This window comes from Neofelis nebulosa, chromosome 7 (genome assembly GCF_028018385.1).
Source record: "Neofelis nebulosa isolate mNeoNeb1 chromosome 7, mNeoNeb1.pri, whole genome shotgun sequence".
NCBI classification, from domain to species: Eukaryota; Metazoa; Chordata; class Mammalia; order Carnivora; family Felidae; genus Neofelis; species Neofelis nebulosa.
Genome location: NC_080788.1, coordinates 133,150,036 through 133,164,293, shown reverse-complemented (window position 1 = coordinate 133,164,293; position 14,258 = coordinate 133,150,036). Strand labels below are relative to the sequence as shown.

Sequence of the window (14,258 nt, the reverse complement as noted above, 5' to 3'; positions counted from 1 at the left end):
ACTGTTATAACTTCTAAAAATACTGCTGGCACTACTCGCTGTCTGTGGCAAGATAGAAGAAATAATTAAGAGGAGTTCAGGAAAATATTAAAAACATTTTTCCCTGGGAATTAATTTATACATATACATACATACACATACATACATATATATATATATATATGTATGTATGTGTATGTATATGTACACACACTAGAATCTGAGCCAAGTTAGTCTTTTAACCCCCTTGTCAATAAAAAGAGAAGAGCTAGTATTTATCAATTGCCCTAAAACATAGGCATTTGTGAATTAAGTTAATATGCCTCAGAAATCCCAAATTTAGAAAGAGAAAATTGATCTAGTTCATTTGTTGGAATGAGAGACAAGAAATAGTCCTGTAATATAACAAAACAAACTGGTTAACTAAAATAATTGAGGAATGATAGGCTCTGGTTCACCCTCAGTTATGTGGGTTCTAAACAAAATGACCTTTTATGTACTAGTATAAAATAGAGCACACCAGCTTTGCCTCTGTTGAAACTGTGTACAGTGACATCTCAGTTATTTCTGTCGTTCTTGGGTAGTAAAATTTTGTGTATACTAAAAATTCCTATTTAATCTTAGTTTACTCTAAAGACATGTTGATAATTGTTTTAATCTTATAATTGAGTATCTTTCTCCATAGCCCTTATCAGTATCTGGCCTCCCTGTATTTTGCTTGTCTTTCTCCCCCTACCGGAATGTAAGCTACATGAGGGCAGGAATTATATTCTTTTGTTCCCACCACAGTGTTTGACACAGAGTCTTTCTTTTTAAAGAAACTTTTTTTTATTACGTTTCTTTATTTTTGAAAGGCAGAGAGAGACAGAGTGCGAGTGGGGGAAGGGCAGAGGGAGAGGGGGACACAGAATCAGAAGCAGGCTCCAGGCTCTGAGCTGTCAGCAGAGAGCCCCACGTGGGGCTCGAACTCACAAACCAGGAGATCATGACCTGAGCCGAAGTCGGACAGTATTTTTTGAAGAATGATCTTACTGTGTTTGGGGATCATTGTATTCTTCATAGCATCTTATTATTGTCCAGGATAGTAAACAGAAAACTTATCAGGGTCTCCTGGGGGGCTCAGTCGGGAAAGCGTCCAACTTTGACTCAGGTCATGATTTCACAGTTCCTGGGTTTGAGCCCTGTGTCAGGCTTTGTGCTGACAGCTCAGAGCCTGGACCCTGCTTCGGATTCTGTGTCTGTTTGTCTGTCTATCTGTCTATCTGTCTCTCTCTCTCTCTCTCTCTCTCTTTCTGCACCTCCCCCGCTCACACTCTTTCTCAAAAATAAACATTAAAAAAATTTTTTTTCTTTAAAAGAAAAGTTATCAGCAGTCATCTGTATAAATAGTGATCCCAATTCATGCCTTGGACTTTCTTTCAATATATCCCTTAAATTGACTGATCATTTGACTCTTTTCCTAAAAGTTAAATGCTACAACAACAGCAACAAAAATCTGGCCATTTGAGGAGTTCAGTTACTTGGACTTCAGTTTAATAGAAATGTGAGTGTAATTAGGAGATCAAAGTGTACTTTTGAATGCTGTTTTCTTAGTCCTCATGTGTGCTAGATAGAGTATAGTGATACTGTGTGTTATCACCTTGATTATAAAATAGATAATATATTATTTGACCAAGGACAGAAGAAAATGGATCAAAATTAAATCGACAAGGGAAAAAACACTGTGTGCTTGAGGTACTGTGACTACCATACTATCTGTCAAAAGGAAGAGATACAATGCTTCATTATTTATGGCACACTCAGTGGAGAGGTAAGCTCCACTCTTGAATTAGGTTAATACCTGTTAACTACCCTTGTTAGATGATCTCTGCCTCGGATAGGCTTTATCTAGAGAGCGATCTCCTCTCATCACTTTCCTGATGAAAAGTCTTCTGACTTCTGCCTCGTCTAAGAAAAGCATCAGGATAAAATTATAGTTGCAATTTTATATGGGATTAACTTTTATCAAACTCAGTGCATCAGTGGCTTAAAAAACCCTCCAGCTAAATCGTGTGTCCCTTTGCTCTGTTTTAAAAATAGTACAACTAAAAGACTCTTGAAATAATTAGACAAGAAATGACTTGGGGATTAGGAAAGGGTTTACATTCTGACAAGATGTGGACCTGCTTATAATAGCTCTGTGTCTCTTTAGATGACTGTGATTTGGGGGACACTTTTCACCCAAGCTCAAAAAAAGTTGATTTTTTTTTTTTTTTGAGTTTTATTTCTTTATTTTGAGAAAGAGAGACCGAAGAGAACGGGCAGAGAGGGAGAGAGAGAATCCCTGAACCATGAGATCATGACCTGAGCTGAAATCAGGAACTGGATGCCTAACCAACTGAGCCACCCGGGTGCTCCCCTAGCTCAAAAATTCGTAAACTATCTTTTCCTCTGAACAAAAAGCTTAATTAGCAAATCACCTTAGTTCATTTAAAGGAAGTCAGCCATATTGTGTCTGAAAAGGCAAAGTTTTGTAAGTGTAACTTTTGTTTTTAATGTAGTTTACATAGCAGGCACAGTTATCTGTACCATTTTAGTGGAGGAGCTGTGAGAAATTCTAAACAGCTATGGAGAAATTATCAAATAACTTTATGAAAACTACTGACGTGTTCAGAACAAAATAGGAAAGAAAGTGTAAAAATGTCTGACAGTGGGAGAAGTGTCACAAAAATGTATTTGGTGCTAATCGAGCATTGATCTAGAGGATGCCAGAAGATTCGGTGGTTTAGAGGCTTATTTACTGGAATGAGTTTCCCACAGGTCAGGTCAGCTTGCTGCGTCACCAGTGAGAGTAGACAGAGCCTCGGAGAAAGAGAATCCACATGGAGGTAGTTTCTTATCGGGAAAGGTACTGGGAAGTTAGATAAGGAGCAGTGGGAGGCAGGAATCAAAAGCCAATAATTAAAGGCCAGGTTGTAAGGAAATTTTTATTACAATTAGCCAAGCCTATAAATAAGATAGGACATGCATAACCCAGAAGATTTGGACTCAAAAGAAGACACATGGGGGAGAAAAAAAGAAAAGACACATGATTCTGGGAAAATCTAGACCAAGAAATGACTGGTAGTAACAGTTTAAATTTAGGGCACATGGGGCCTGTCTGTACCAAGGTTTTTATATTTCTTTCTTTCTAAATAAGGTTCTAGTGTATCCTAACTTTAAATAAAGGAAGAAATTTGGCCAGTCATATTTTCAAGGAAGAAGGATGCTTGATTCAAGTAAGTTTCATTCTATTTTCTCAGGCACACCTGAAGAGATCCTATCTGCCAAGTTTACATACTCAGAGCGAATATAACAAGAGTGCTTTTAAGTTTTATCAGCACAGTGATAACAAAGTTCACCACAACTCTGTGAAGAAGGCAGGGTACATGTTATTTTCCCTATGAAGAAACAGACTCTGTGAGGAAGTGACTTAGTCCGGAGCTGATGAGTGGCGGAGTCAGGACTCAGAGGTGGAGCCTTGTGACTTCAGTCTAGTCCTCTTTAGACTACCCCGAGCTAGTGATCACTATCAGAATTTCACGCATGGCCCCCTAGAGAAAACCTCAAAATTACAGCAGGTACCAAAATGGCAAAAGTTGAAATCTCTTTCATGGCTTTGAGAAATGTGATTGAACCTACAAGTGAAGTAATGAAACAGCAATTAAATTGGCTAAAGTAATGTGAAGTTGTATATACAATAAGTTATGTTTCTAATCACTTTGGGAAATGAAGTAGTCTTCATAACTTTGTCTAATAACCAAAATTTATTCTTTTGTCCAAACAACTATTTTTAATGCCAGTGTCTGGAAGGATTTATAAACTTCTCTATTCGTCTTAAACAAACGAACACCAGTCGTTGTGGTTAAATATATGACTAATGTTTAAGAGTTATTTGTTCCTTTGATAAATAACTCTAGACTACAGTGTTTTTGTAATTCTTTATAGCTTCTTTTTAAAGGGTTTTTTCTTGGTATATATGTGTTCTCTCTTGCTGGAAAAAGTATTACCCATCATTTCCTGCTGCTTCTAACGTGCTATTTAATAAGCCTTTCCTTTTTCCTTTGTTTTTGTTTGTTTGTTTGTTTGTTTGTTTGTTTGTTTGTTTTGAGCGAAAGAATGTGAGTGGGAAAGGGACAGAGAGGGAGGGAGGGAGAGAGAATCCCAAGCAGGCTCTGCACTGTTGGCAGAAGCCCGACACAGGGCTCACAAACCGTGAGATCATGACCTGAGCTGAAATCCGTGGTCTGACATTTAACTGACTGAGCCACCCAGGCACCCCAAGCTGTTTTCCCTTTAATTTGTCATCTTTTAACCTAGTTTGAATTGGATAACCAATTCACTTAACTCATTAAAAATATTCGAATTGGATAACCAATTCACTTAACTCATTAAAAATATTCATGAAATAAGGAGAAAAAGTTCAGGGGTGCCTGACTAGCTCAGACGAGGAGTGTGCTACTCTTAATCTCAGGGTTGTGAGTTTAAGCACCCACATTGGGTGTAGAGATTACTTAAATAAACTTTTAAAAAAGTGAAAAAAAAGTCCATAAAAGAGACAGAAGAAATTTCTTTTTTGTTGGGACATAGACTTTAAAATTGTGACTTCGACATATATTTTTCATTACACAAACACATTTTTGCCTATTCTATGTTATTCACTGATGTTCTAGTAGTTGAGATTTCTGAGTATTGTCCAACTGTACAAAATCTTGATCTAAGTATATGTATTGGGAAATAGAAAATATTTCAACTCATGGCTAGATTCATCTATTTCTGGCTCTTTTTTTCCTTAGACTTTTTCAAATGAAATGAACTTGATAAACATTTGAAAAGTAGAATTTTTTAATTCTGTACTTAAGGGGTGCCTGGGTGGCTCAGTTAGTTGAGTGTCCAACTTTGGCTCAGGTCATGATCTCACAGTTCGTGAGTTCAAGCCCTGCATTGGACTTGCTGCTCTCAGTGCAGAGCCTGCTTTGGATCCTCTATCCTCCTCTCTCTCTGCCCGCTTTCCTCCCTCCCCGTCTCTCTCTCAAAAATAAGTAAAACATTAAAAAAAAATTCTGTACTTGATTTTAATTATGAGTATTTCTAATTTAAAAAAAAAACTTTTTGAAATGAAATTCACCTAATAAAAAATTAACCGCCTTAAAGTAAGCAATTTGGTGACATTTAGTATATTCACAACAGTACCTGTATCTAGTTCCAAAACATTTTCATTACCCTAGAAGGAAATGCTGTACTTACTAAGCAGTTAATTCCCTCCCTCTCCACCAACCACCAGTTTATTTTCTGTCACCGTGGATCTATTCTGGATATTTCATTTAAGTGGAATCCTACAATGGGGTGCCTGGCTGGCTCAGTTGGTAGAGCATGTGATTCTTGAGGTTGTGAGTTCAAGCCCCATGTTGGGAGTAGAGTTTACTTTAAAAAACAGAAAACAAGGCTACATCTTTAAAAATAAATAAATTGGGGCGCCTGGGTGGCGCAGTCGGTTAAGCGTCCGACTTCAGCCAGGTCACGATCTCGCGGTCCGTGAGTTCGAGCCCCGCGTCAGGCTCTGGGCTGGTGGCTCGGAGCCTGGAGCCTGTTTCTGATTCTGTGTCTCCCTCTCTCTGCCCCTCCCCCGTTCATGCTCTGTCTCTCTCTGTCCCAAAAATAAATAAAAAACGTTGAAAAAAAAAAAAATTTAAAAATAAATAAATAAATGGAATCATACAATATGGGACCTTTTATGCCTGACTTCATTCACTTAACCTGTTTTTGAGGTTCATTCATATTGTAGTATGCATCTACTTCATTTTTTATGGCTGAGTAATATTCCATTGTGTGTCTGTTCCACAGTTTGTCTGTGCTTTCATCTACTGATGGATGGTTGGATTGTTTCTACCTTTTGGCTATTGCAAATATTGCTGGTATGAATATACATGTACCTGTTTTCATTTGGGTATATATCTAGGAGTGGGATTGCTGGGTCATATGATGATTGTATGTTTAACTTTTGAAGAATTGCCAAACTTTTCCATAGTGACTGAGCCATCTTACATTCCCACTCGCAATGTCTGAGGGTTCCAATTTCTCCACATTCTCACCAGTGCTTTTTTTTTATTTTTAAAATTATAGCCAGCCTAATGGGTGTGAAGTAGTATCTTATTGCAGTTATGACTTGCGTTTCTCCAATAACTAATAATGTTGAGCATCTTTGCATGTGCTTATTGGCCATTTGTATATGTTCCTTAGAGAAGTGTCTTCAAGTCCTTTGCCTATTTTTTAATTGAGTTGTCTGTCTTTTTAATGTTGTGTAACAGTTGTTCATATATTCAGATACTAGACCCTTATCAGATACATGATTTGCAAATATTTTCTTCTATTCTTTTTATTTTTAATGTTTATTTATTTTTAGGAGAGAGAGAGAGACAGAGCATGAGTGGGTGAGGGGCAGAGAGAGAGGGAGACACAGAGTCTGAAGCAGGCTCTAGGCTCCCAGCTGTCAGCACAGACCCTGATGGGGGACTCCAAACCCATGAACCGTGAGATCATGACCTGAGCCGAAGCCGGACGCTTAGCCAACTGAGCCACCCAGGCGCCCCTGTTTTCTTCTATTCTGTAGTTGTCTTTTTCGTTTATTGGTTTGGTCCTTTGATGTACACAGTTTTAAATTTTGATAAAGTCAAATTTATCTTTTTTTCCTTTGTCGTTCATGCTTTTTGTGTCATACCTAAGAATCCATTTCCAAATTCAAAGTCATGAAGATTTACCTCTGTTTTCTTCTAAAGAAATTCTAAAGAATTTCTTATATTTAGTTTGTTGATTCAGTTTGAGAAATTTTTATATATTGTGTGAAGTAGGAGGGGTCTAATTTCATTCTTTTGCCTGTTGATCTTCAGTTGTCTTAGAACCATTTGTTGAAGAGACTGTTCTTTCTCCACTGAATGGTCTTGTTACTTGTTGAAAACCAGTTGACCATGGATGCATGGGTTTATTTCTGGACTCAGTTTTATAACATTTATCTATATCTCTCTCTTATACTAGTACCTCACTATTTTGATTAAGGTAGCTTTTGTAGTAAGTTTTAAAATCAGAAAGTGAAAGTCCTCCTTTGTTCTTTTTCATGATTGTTTTGGCTCTTTGAGTCCCTTTGTAATTCCATATGAACTCGAGAATTGGCTTTCTCTGTGAAAAAAGGCTATTGAAATTTTGATAGGGATTACATTTGAATCTGTAGATCACTTTTGGTAATCTTGCCATCTTACAATATTTAGTGTTCCAATCTATGAACACAGGATGTCTTTTCATTTAATTTCTTTCAGCAGTGAAGGGGTGCCTGGCTGGCTCAGTCAGTAGAGCATGCAACTCTTTTTTTTTTTTTTTTTTTAAATTTTTTTTAACATTTATTTATTTTTGAGACAGAGAGAGACAGAGAATGAACAGGGGAGGGTCAGAGAGAGGGAGACACAGAATCTGAAACAGGTTCCAGGCTCTGAGCTGTCAGCACAGAGCCCGACGCGGGGCTTGAACTCACGGACCGCGAGATCATGACCTGAGCCGAAGTCGGCCGCTTAACCGACTGAGCCACCCAGGCGCCCCGAGCATGCAACTCTTGATCTCACGGTTATGAATTTGAGCCCCACATTGGGAGTAGAGATTACTTAAAAATAAGATCTTTAGGGCACCTGAGTGGCTTTGTCGGTTAAGCGTTTGACTTCAGCTCAGGTCATGATCTCATGGTTCGTGAGTTCAAGTCCTGCCTCAGGCTCTGTGCTCACAACTCAGATGTGGAACCTGCTGCAGATTCTGTGTCTCCCTCGCTCTCTGCCCCTCCCCCACTCATGCTCTGTCTCTCTGTCTCTGTCTCTGTCTTTCAAAAATAAATAAAAAATAAAATAAAATCTTTAAAAGGGGTGCCTGGGTGGCTCAGTCCGTAGAGCATGCAACTCTTGGCCTCAGGGTCGTGAGTTCAGGCCCCACGTTAGGCACAGAGCCTATTTAAAAAAAGAAAAATAGTAATGATTTATTTCAGCAGTGTTTTCTTTGTTCAGAATACAAGTTTTTCCACCTCCTTGGTTAAGTTTATTTCTGAATTTTTTATTCTTTTGGATGCTATTATAAATGAAATTGTATTTTAATTCCCTTTTGAAGTTTCCATTCCTGATGTGTTAGAATCCATACTGATCTGTGCATATTGATCTTATACTTAGAACTTTGCTGAGTTTATTAGCTCTGGTGAATTTTTTCTTTTTTGTAGGGGCACTTTGGGGATTTTTAAAAAATGTATAGGATCATGTCTTGTTTACACAGAGATATTTTTCCTTCTACCTGTTTTGGATGCCTTTATTTCATTTTCTTACCTAATAGCTCTGGCTAGAATTTCCAGTGCAGTGTTGGATAGCAGTGGTGAACATGGGTGTATGTATTTTGTTCCTGCCTGATCTTAGGGGGCAAGCTTTCAGTCTTTCACTGTTGAATATGTTAGCTGTGGGTTCTTCATAAAAGCTTTTGATGTTGAGAAGTTCTTTTGTATTCTTAGTTTTCTTAGTATTTTTACTGGGAGAGGGTGTTGAATTTTGTCCAATACTTTTTCTGTGTCACTTTAGATGATTATGTATTTTCCTTTCATGTTAATAATATGTTACATTTATTTTTTTGTATGTTGAACTACTCTTGCATTTCTGGGATAAATCCCACTTAGTTGGTCATGGGGTATGATTGCTTTAATATGCTGTTGGATTCAGTTCACTAGTATTTTGTTGAAGATTTTTGCATCTGTATTTATAAAAGCTATTGGTCTGTAGTTTTCTGATGCTGTCTTTGGCTTTGGGTATCAGGATAATGCTGGCCTATAGATGAGGTAAGGAGTGTTCTCTTCTCTTCTTTGATCCTTCCCCTCCACCACACTTTGTGTTTTGGATGGATTTTGAATTATTTTGGAAAGCTAATTATCCAAATGCTCGAGATTATTATCTAAGACAAAGCCTCCAAAATGGACTTACACGGAAAATTCTCTACCTGATAAGAATTGAACTACAACATTTTGTTGTTCAAACTCTACCTATCCATCTTAGAGAAAAAACCTATTTATATTTACAAAATCCTATGCGGTCAGATGTTGTTATTTCATTATGTATGTGTATAAATTCTAAGGAAGCATTGAATCTAAAGATTATGGTGTTAGGAGATTTTAGTTACCCACATGTATGTAAACACTTCTAGCTTCAATTTTAGAAATACAATGCCTCCTTGGAAGTATTTAACAAGATATAAATTTGAATTTGGCTAGGCTTAACTACTTCATAAGGTAGAACTTGAACACAGGGGCAAGTATGAAAGCATATAATCAGTTAATGTTCAAATGTCCAAAATCTTAGACTCTCCTACAAATATAATAGCTAATCAGCAAGTAATTTGCTATATCTATTATTTTCAGCTGTTTGCACAATTAAACTCCTTGCTTCTCCTTTATAAGATATATAAAAAACTAATAATAGTGCAATTTTATAAGTGTATTTCTCTTCTTATTTGATTTTCTATCTATATGGCATGAGTAATAAATGCATTGCTAAAATAAACAGCACATTTTAAGAATTAGTTTATTTCTTTTAGAATGTACCTTTTTTAGAATGCTAGCAGATTATTCGTGTTTTTTCTTTTAATTATATCATAAGTTCACAGAAGGTACAACCACAAATTATATAAACCTATTGTGTGTTTTTTTTGTTTTTTTTTTTTTTTTTTTTTTTTAAGTAGGCTCTATGCCGAACGTGGGGCTTGAATTTATGATTCCTAGATCAAGAGTTGCATGCTCTACCAACTGAGCCAGCTAGGTGCCCCTAATAGTAAGCCTATAGTTTTATAACTATTTAAATATTTGTGTTTGGAGCATTCAAGTCCAACTATATTTAAAGGGAAAAGTAATATATACAACAAGTATTTTTAAGTCCTTTTAATTTGGGTTAAAAGTGATATACTGTTATGACCCAAATAGTTTTAGATCCTAAAGGGTGCCCAGCTTTCTGGTTTATGGCAAAAAATAAGTATTTGTGGAATTAAGTGCATAGCAGCTGTATGTTTTACAGACCAAACATGGTACATTCAGTCCAGTTCTAAGATAAAAACATAAAACGGGGGTGCCTGGGTGACTCAGTTAGGTGTCCAACTTTGGCTCAGGTCATGATCTCACGGTTCCTGGGTTTGAGCCTCGCATGGGGCTCTGTGCTAACAGCTCAGAGCCTGGAGCCTGCTTCGGATTCTGTGTCTCCCTCTCTCTCTGCCCCTCTCCTGGTCATGCTCTGTCTCTCTGTCTCTCTCAAAAATAAATAAACATTAAAAAAAAAAAGGATAAAACATAAAACGTAAATACATTTAACAAAATGTGTTGTAATCGGTCCATGTAAGTGTAAAAAATTAGAAAATTATTTTGGGAGGGGGTATATAATTGATTTTACTGGTGTTTAGCAAAGTGGGTGAAACAAAATAATCTTTTTTTTTTTAAAGTTTATTTGTTTTGAGGGAGAGAAGGGACACTAGCACATGAGCGGGGGAGGGGCAGAGAGGGAGGGACAAAGAATCCCAAGCAGGCTCCCCACTGTCAGCAGAGTCTGATGTGGGGCTTGAACTCAGGAACCCTGAGATCTTGACCTGAGCCTAAATCAAGAGTTGGACGCTTAACCTGCTGAGCCACCCAGGCGCCCTTATTAAATAATCTTTTAAAAATATAGTAGTTTTCTAGTGGCAAAATGCACTGATTTAAGTTTTGCACTCAGTCCCCATGATGGAGGTGTGAAGGAGGTATTACACTTATTATTACCTTCTTTTACATTTGAGAAAACGGAATTGGTCTGATTGACTTTTCCACTTCCCAGTTAGCAAGTGAGTGTTAGAAATTAGACCCGGGACTTCAGATTTTAAGCATCAATTTCTTTCTGTTAAATGAGATTTTTCTTTTCTGTTTGTTGCAGTTCAAAAGAAATAAGGAATAATACTGTTTTCTATAAATGTGATATTCTGGGGCGCCTGGGTGGCACAGTCGGTTAAGCGTCCGACTTCAGCCAGGTCACGATCTCGCGGTCCGTGAGTTCGAGCCCCGCGTCGGGCTCTGGGCTGATGGCTCGGAGCCTGGAGCCTGTTTCCGATTCTGTGTCTCCCTCTCTCTCTGCCCCTCCCCCGTTCATGCTCTGTCTCTCTCTGTCCCAAAAATAAATAAAAACGTTGAAAAAATATATATATATAAATGTGATATTCTGTCCTTAAAGACAACATGTAATTCATATAAACATAATTATAACTTCAGAAAATAATTCACAATAAGACTCAGACTTGCTTCTATATTAAAGTGTGTTTGGATTTTCAAACTGTGATTTCTATGCAGCTTTTCAAGGATAGGTTGTTCATACATTATCTCCTGCATAATGCTGGAGGGGCAGTGTGGTCTCATACAGTGGTTTTCACACTTGATCAAGGCACAGGAATTACTGGGAGTTTAATAGCTCAAGAAGCTCTCCAGGTAATTCTGGTAGAAGTGATCCACAGATACCTGGACGAACACTGGCTTTACAGTTTCTCTCTCACACACACACACACACACACACACACAATTATCTACTTCATAAGATAATGGTGGTGATTCAATATATGATATTATTATAGTTCTTGGGACAGAACCTGGCACATAGTAAATGTTCAAGATATTTCATTCATATATGATGGCTTGGGTGGCAACAAAGAAGCAAGAGAGCCTTCTTTTCAACAAAATGTATTGAATTCCTGCACTATTCTAGCTGTATTGTTATAAAGGGGAAATGGACACATTCCTCACTTTTGTGGAGTTTACTTGATTAATAGATTCATTTTAAAGGTATACATCCTTCCCTTGTAACAAATTGTAAGATAAAATGAATATCAAGGGCATGTTTGTATAGTTCTTCTTTTTCCCTGTAAATTAAAAATTCATTTTTTTTAATTTGAACTGATTATTGCAAGTTAAAGAAATAGGCTGGTGGTATTATTTCTCGTTTTATTGTTGCTTTAAAGCTGTATTTGCCAATACAGTGCCACTGGATGCTGGCAGTTGTTTAAGTCAGTTAAAATTAAATAACATTAAAAATTTAGTTTCTTGGTGCACTAACCACATTCCAGGTGCCCCACAGCTCACATGCAGCTAGTGGCTGCTATATTGGAGATAGAACATTTACATCATCATAGAAAGTTCTGTTCTACATGTTGCTCTAGAGCCTAGAACAAAGCAGGGAATTTTTCCAGTTGCCTTGATCTGTAAACTGATTTTAAGGTAAACGTTAGTAGTGGCCCAAGGCTGTCATTTCAACGCCTACATGGATTAATAACCTCTCAGGTTGGCCAAGCCCATAGCTGGTATTGATTTCCCTGAACAGTTTCATTGCACAAGCAAGTGAGATTTAAATGCTAATATCTGGGCATTTTTTTAAACCTTCAAGCAATATACTTAAGTTGTCTTACTGGTTTAGGTATAGCTTTATGTGCACGCGCACGTGTGTGTGTGCGTGTGTGTGAGTGAGTGAAAGAGAGAGAGAGAGAGACAATTTACCTCCAGAGCATTACAATTGCTTTAAATTTGTATCTAATAAACTTTAGGGGGCAAATAAAAGTTGCAATTGCATCTATATTTCTAGAATTTACAATATTTATATAAATAATTTATTTATAGAAGCCAAATTCCAGAGTGGTGAAAAGTTGGACTAACACTATGTAGTCAGAATTCTTCTAGATATAACCCATTATACTTGTAAAATATTATGACAAATTTAGTATTTTGATAATTTTAAACCTAAACATTTTTTTCAGCGCATGAGGTTTTTTTGTTAAAAACTCTGTAAAATTGTGTAGCACCTGCTACATTCTGATGTCTAGGCCATGAATGCATTTTTCTGTGCATAGTTCAAGAAATAGTCTGCGAGGGTAGTTGACTTTTCACCTTTATTTCCTGCATGTGTCTATATATATACACCTATAAGAGGTGTTCTTTTCTTCAGGTTTTGCTATGGTGTCCCTTTTTGAGAAGGGAAGCCATAGGAGTCTGTTCTCACTTGGTCCCAGGTCATGGATGAGAGCAATTAGGAGAATAGAGGGAGCCTGGGTGGCTCAGTTCAGTGTCTGACTTTAGCTCAGATCATGATCTTGCGGTTCACGGGTTCGAGCCCGATGTTAGTGGTGCTGACAGCTCAGAGCCTGGAGCTGCTTCGGATTCTGTGTCTCCCTCTCTGCCTCTCCCCGGCTTGTGCTCTGTCTGTCTCTCTCTCTCAAAAATAAATAAAAAATATTAAAAATAATTTTAAAAAAAGATAGAAATTCTCTTGTACGTTTCTGCCTCCTTCAATGACTTTCCCTCTTTCCAGATCACTTACTTCAGTCTCTGGTACCACAACAAGCAAAATCAGCGCCGTTGGGTAGATTTGGAAAAGCCTCTCAAGAAGCAGCTGGATAAATATGCATTGGAACCTACCGTCTATTTTGGAGTGGTGTTTTACGTGCCTTCAGTTTCACAGCTGCAGCAGGAGATTACCAGGTGAGCACTAATACGCTCTTTGTTTTTAGGAAATAATCTAATGAGATTAAAAAAGTGACACCAAGGTTAAAGTCAGGAGATAAGACTAAACATTGCCCTCCTGCCCACATATTTAGCCACATTATTGCAGGGAGGTTCTGGTATGCAGTGTGTCAGAGTATTTTATTGTGTGTTGCATGAATTATGGTTTCACTAGGCACAAAGGAGTGACTAAAGGGGAAGATGATGTTTTTATCCTGGCTGTGAACTCTTCTTGTTGTGATGTTTCCTTCAAAGTTTTTGTTGATTTGTTTCTGATCTTTGTTAACACTGAAATGAGAGAGGAAATTTTAAAAAGTCGCAGAATCTGTCTTCATCCCTCAGGGAAATGTGCAGATGTGCAGAGGGGTTCTTACAGTTCTTTGACTTCAGTAGCTATAGTCTGTAGATAGTTGGGAGGGGGAGCATGTCCAGGGTAGAAGAGGCTGGTAAGTTCACTTAGAAGGGACAGAGGCAGAGACGGAAGGTCATATTAAGGAGTGGGATGGAGGAACTGCATTTTTTTTTCCTTGAATAAAAAACAAGGAATAAAATTTGGATTCATGAGTCTGCCTTTCAGAGTTCTCCAAAATCCGCTACTACCTCATCTTGTGAACCCCATTTTACATTACTTTTCAGCCGAGCTGGACTACTTCCAGTGCCCGGAACATGCCGCATGCCTTTTCATCTTTGGGTCCTAGATCTT

General features: G+C 37.7%; 1 protein-coding gene across 1 annotated transcript in view; it reads left to right on the top strand.

Annotated features, from left to right (window-relative positions):
- The window catches only part of PTPN21 (protein tyrosine phosphatase non-receptor type 21), an 84,182-nt gene that overhangs the window by 19,497 nt on the left and 50,427 nt on the right, over positions 1 to 14,258 (top strand). Inside the window, exon 3 of the mRNA XM_058739956.1 lies at positions 13,365 to 13,534. Within this exon, the coding sequence (XP_058595939.1) occupies positions 13,365 to 13,534 (170 nt within the window). The remainder of the gene's footprint in view (positions 1 to 13,364; positions 13,535 to 14,258) is intronic.